This window comes from Fragaria vesca, linkage group LG2 (assembly GCF_000184155.1).
Source record: "Fragaria vesca subsp. vesca linkage group LG2, FraVesHawaii_1.0, whole genome shotgun sequence".
Taxonomy (NCBI): domain Eukaryota; kingdom Viridiplantae; phylum Streptophyta; class Magnoliopsida; order Rosales; family Rosaceae; genus Fragaria; species Fragaria vesca.
In genome coordinates, this window is record NC_020492.1 from 11736726 (window position 1) to 11742106 (window position 5381).

General features: G+C 36.9%; 1 protein-coding gene across 1 annotated transcript; it reads right to left on the bottom strand.

The window, feature by feature from the left end:
• Positions 1–355: 355 nt before the first annotated feature.
• LOC101311941 lies at positions 356–3238 on the bottom strand. The gene is made up of 10 exons (XM_004292405.1): positions 2927–3238; positions 2046–2127; positions 1871–1965; positions 1695–1766; positions 1525–1604; positions 1319–1397; positions 1172–1219; positions 1036–1104; positions 798–929; positions 356–592 (listed from the first exon to the last, which is right to left on the bottom strand). The coding sequence occupies exons 1-10, from the start codon at positions 3236–3238 to the stop codon at positions 356–358; spliced, it is 1206 nt and encodes a 401-aa protein (XP_004292453.1).
• Between the last annotated feature and the right edge of the window lie 2143 nt (positions 3239–5381).

Here is a 5381-nt window from a genome sequence, read left to right on the forward strand (position 1 = left end):
GAGAGAGAGAGAGACCATCAACTCCATTATTATTGAAAAAGAATTGTACAACAAAACCAAATTCCCATGGAAAATGGAAAATGTAAAGTAGCTCTATAAAAGATAAGAAACAGAAATGGTGATCAATATGATCACCTGCCAAAAGCTATTGCCACACTTTTACCACATAGTATACATCTCTGAATAAACCAACATTATCAGCAACACCTAATAGGTATACTCCATTACAGGTTTAATGACCACCTAGTCCATATCCCGGCCCCCTTTCTCAAGACTCTCAGGGAATGGAGCTCAAGAAATGTACTAGTAACTAATTAGACCAGAACAAAAATGAGCCAACATTAATCCATCATGCTTAAGGCGAACTGGAGGTTCTTAATGGCTTGCCTCTTCCCATGGTGAAACCCCTAGTCCCATCTGGCATTCTCGGGCCCTTTGTATTTGGTTTGGCAGATGCTTCACACTGTATGGCGCAGCTTGATTGCGGAGATGGAGCAATCAGGCCACGTCCACTTTGGCTTGCACAACGTCCCCGGGCCTTCCCACGTCCCCACGCCCATCCTTTCTTGGATGCCATTGAATTTTCTTCAGCCTACCGAGATAGAGATGCAGTCAGCAATGTGGTTAGTGACTAGAGTACATGTCGTAATGTCACTCATTATAAACAGATGCACATTTTCCTGATTGCAAATGGTAAAACTATTTTGCAGTCCAACTCAGGAACTATATGGTATAGAACTTAGTATTATATTGATATTTTCAGGAGAGTATGATTAGTTATGCAATCAAATCCTTACATTCATACTGTCAATAACTATATCAATGTGGCTTATTGGCTGAGAACTATCTTCTGCAGACTCATAGTGTGGTGTGTCATCATCTTCTAAAATATCGAATTCAGACTTTCTGTTCTTCAAAACGGATTTTGGCTGAAATATAAGTAGAGTTAGGAAAGATGAGGCTTTGTCAAATAAGAGTATACATGCCAAGATGTTGCAAGGAAACATATTGCTTTGATATTTCATAGAGACATACCGTGCGTCTGAGCAAAGTCCTTACTCGGAGTCCTTTTCTCCAGTTCCTCTCATCACTCAACTTATCAACCTGATGTATGAACAACATTAAGAAACAAAGGGTGTAAATCTGAAATTCACAATACCACTCAACGTACCGCTTTCTCTGCTATTTCAGTTGACTCATACTCCACCAGTGCATGGAGCTTCACCAAAGAGAGAAGAATATTCAAGATTAAAATAAAACTTATTATGAGTGCATTAAATTATATCACTGTTACTATAAGACAGATTCTGTTTAATACCTTGTTACTGATAATGAAATCACCTTTGGACCGGGAAGAATTGGATTCGTGGGGATGGCATATTCGGATAGTTTTCACACTGTTGTTGACAGAAATTGTATGTGATTAATATGTGGTGATCATGATTCACATTTTTTTTGTTTCGGAAATGATCATGATTCTCATACAACATAAAATAATTAACAAATGCAGATAACATATCTAACCTCCCAACCACATTAAATATCTTCTCTAGGTTCTGATGAGAGTGATCTTCTGGCAAGTTCTCTGCCACAACAGTACGAGCCTGCAAGAAAGAAAAAACCACACACTCTAAATTTTCAGGTTGAATCATACAAAATTTCGATCTATATAGTTTAGGAAGTATCTGTTTTACCTGCAAGTCTTCTTTGTCTTTTTCAGTGAAAGGGTGCTTACGTTTAACCTTCTTTCCATCATCACTTACAACCTAATTTCATTATTCATGAACATAGGTGAGAGCTTGTAGTTCATACAATACTTCATGACAAATATAAAAGAAAAAAACACTGATCATTCAATTAGACAACTTACAAGCTTTGAAGAGGACCGGAGTGCTTGTGCGAGCATATGGTTGTTACTAATAAGCGACTTCATTTTTTTTGTAGAAGAAACAACAGATACCGGAACTGATAGAAATCCAAATCGTGAATGATGGAAAATGGCATAAGAATAAATAAAATACACAAGTGTTGTCCCAATTTCTTACCATAGCCTTCAGGATCTTTACTAATGTGTTTTGCTAATGATTCATTTGCTAGAAGACTCATGTCACTGAACTGGTACTCCACCTGTTTTACACCAAAATAGTCCTTAGATTCATTCAGTGGCACCCTCCTATTTCAAATATCAATTTCATAATGAGTACAGACCTCAATGAGGATGAAATTTAATCCATGTGTTGATTGCTTTGATATCTAATGCATGCATGTTTCCAAAAACAAATTGAAAATGATTTGTTGAAGAGGTTACTGCTGTTTTACATCACTTAGGTAGCACCACTGTCACTTTCAGCTGTGTTTTCTTATGGGATATCTAATCACATCAAAGAGGAGTTCCCTAAGCAGCCTTAATATGGTTTCTTATCTTAACTCTGTATAAGATCTATACTAAACGAAGATCCTATGTGACCTTAACTTAGAACTTAGAAGCCAGGATCAAGTATTCGAGGTTTGAACCGCAAGACATCTGATCCCCAGAGCTGGTACTATATATACAGTATATAGATACCCTTAGACCTCAAAATCGAAGGAATAGCAAATGCACCATCAATAAGTTCATTCAATTGCATCTGTCACAGATAGATCCTGAATCTAAACATATGTAGTCTGCTTTATACAATACCAAATCTAAACAAAAGGCAAAAATAGCTAAGTTCATGCAAATCAAAAACAATCTGCATCGAAAAGATCACATATATAATATATGAGTCCAAGAAAGATAAAAGACTTCAGCCATGACACCAGAACATCCGTTCTCCATATATAGTCAATAAATCATAAGATGATATAATGCAGATGCCTATAAGACAGGATATAATGCAGAAGCCTATAAGAGTATAAGACAGGATGAATGATCAGAGAAAATCACCTGTTTGATGATCTTATGCTGAAGCTCATCTGGCAGAACATTCTTGGATCGATTGGTTGTAGGAATATTAGGATTGGAGATCAAATAAGGAGGCAATTCTTGGTCCCCAATGTAAAACCAATCCGGGGAAGCAGTGTCACCAAGAAAGTGAAAGCAGGGATAGAAATAACCGGAAATCGGCACCTGGGTATGTGATCTGGGAACGAACTCAGGTGCCTGAGCATTGAACTTGAAAGAAGCAGCATTTCCTGTATCTTTCACTTCCATTTCTGAGGATTCCTGGGGTTTCTCCGCAGGGTTTGCCTGTGCCATTTTTGCTCTTCTAGGCTTACTACTATGTTATTCTATCTGATTTTAGTGATTAAGTTTTGCTGCTGTGTAAATGTCTTTGGTGTGTGTGTGTGTGTGATGTTCATGATATTCGAGTTTAGTAACAGAAACATGAAAGTCATGCCTTGTTTGGCGCCCAAATATTGGGCATCCGTATTTCAATGATTTCTTACAATGACCGTTGCTCATTCGTTTGACCAGTTTCTGAGGTCGGGATTCCCACCAAGTGTCATCTTCTCACAACTCTCTCTTAACCATTCAAATAGTTACAGAGAAAAAATTCACATGAATTTTGCCCGTGGTGGACTTGGGCAGACTAGCTAGGCCTTGAACAGTTCAACTATGTGATAAGCCGTAACTCTGTCCTAGATTTCTGGACTCGGGCTTCACGTAAGGAGATATGCAGAATCATAAAATTGTAACTCATGCAAATCAGCAGGATAGAAATTGACGCAATCCTTTAATGTGATTGCTGATCTTCAGGATCTAAAATGGTCTCATGCTTGTATATATTGCTATTCTGTATCAATGAAAAGCAAGTAAGCAATTCTTACCAATTGTCTTTCATTGTCTAATGACAAATTCGATCTCTCTCCTCTTGTCTGATCCAAACCTCATTTTTTTCCTACCCTCTCTTCCACCCATGGCCAAAATCACCGAACCCAACATCAACACCAACACTGCCCATACTAACACCTCCAAAACCAACAACAATAACAATTCCTCTTCCAACATGAATGCCACCCAAACCACATTAAAGCTTGACAAAACAAAATACTCGTTGTGGTAAGCCTAATCACACCGCTGTTGAAGTGCCACCACCTAATGGGTTTTGCTGATGGAACGAAACACTGCCTGCCTGTCTTTCTTCTTCTGAATGTTGGAAAAATGGTGTTTTTCACCATTTTATTTAATCAATTTAAATTGAAGAATTTAAATGGATTAAAGCATCTCTAGCAGCATTGATAAATTGAAAAAAATTAGAGATTTATCAATTTTTAAAAGAATTTTTGCTCCAGCAGTATACTTAAGAAGTTGATAAATTACTTAAAAAGTTGATAAATTTAGAAATTGATAGAGAAAATTGATAAATTTATCAATCTTTGGGAGACAATTAACTAAAACTTAGCTAATGTATACAATTTAGCAATACTGCTGGAGCAAAAGTTCAAAAATTGCTGTTGTAAATCTAAATGTTGACAAATTTAACAATAAATTTAACTCTATTGCTGGAGATGCTCTAGTCACCCAAGATGGCTACTTGAAACGTTTTGGACTTTTACTTGTGCCTAACCTCTAGAATTCTAGAATTTGTTACAACTACATAACCCTTTGAATTCTGTAACTACAAGTTTAATGATGGTTGAATTTTGTAACTAAAGAATGTTAAGGGTTGACATGTTAAAGGTTATAACGTATCAAAGAATGTTAAGGGTTGGCATGTGAAAGGTTATAACTCATGAATTTGGTTTCATGACATTCAAGTGGTGATTACATTCCTCCAAATATGTGACACTTCCTTTGTTCTAAACACACATTCGAAACACAAACTCGATAGTCATCTCCTCTTCTCAAAGAGTCATCTTTTCTATAGTTCTAGTTGTTCTGGTGATAGATAGAAGGTATTATAAGTTCCTCAGGTGTTCTTGGTAGCAGTGCAGCTCTAAAAGCACAAGCAACCGTTATATCCTAGGAGACAAATGCCATCAAGGCTTTTGCACCGGTAGAGGATCGCAGGCATAATTTGTCTTAAGAAAAGTGTGTGAGACACACGACTCGACTTCAACACTTTCCTCTGGTCCTACATCCGAGTTGATAGTATAAAACGATATTTGTGTTCTTCATTCTAAGTGTTCCAAAACACTCGATTCGCTTCCACAAATTCCACTTCTCCTTCAATCATGAGTGGTAACCAAAGTTGTTCATAGTAATTGGTTTCATGTTCATCATTTCATTATTTATAATTATTGTTTAATTATAAATTGGATTTATGTGAATATATATTTGCAATATCTAACCCTTTTTCTTACATAAACAAGTACCATCACCGACAACATCAATCTTGCATATGAAGAGTGGATTGCAACTGACCAAATGATCCTTGGATAGATCAATGGCTCACTCA

Bases quoted from the DNA above. Each gene is read 5' to 3' on its own strand.
- LOC101311941 (XM_004292405.1), bottom strand. From the start codon at position 3,238: ATGGCACAGGCAAACCCTGCGGAGAAACCCCAGGAATCCTCAGAAATG. The intron at 1,398-1,524 runs GTTAGATATGTT...TGTCAACAACAG, and splicing joins ATATTTAATGTGGTTGGGAG to TGTGAAAACTATCCGAATAT. The intron at 1,105-1,171 runs GTACGTTGAGTG...TTCATACATCAG, and splicing joins CTGAAATAGCAGAGAAAGCG to GTTGATAAGTTGAGTGATGA.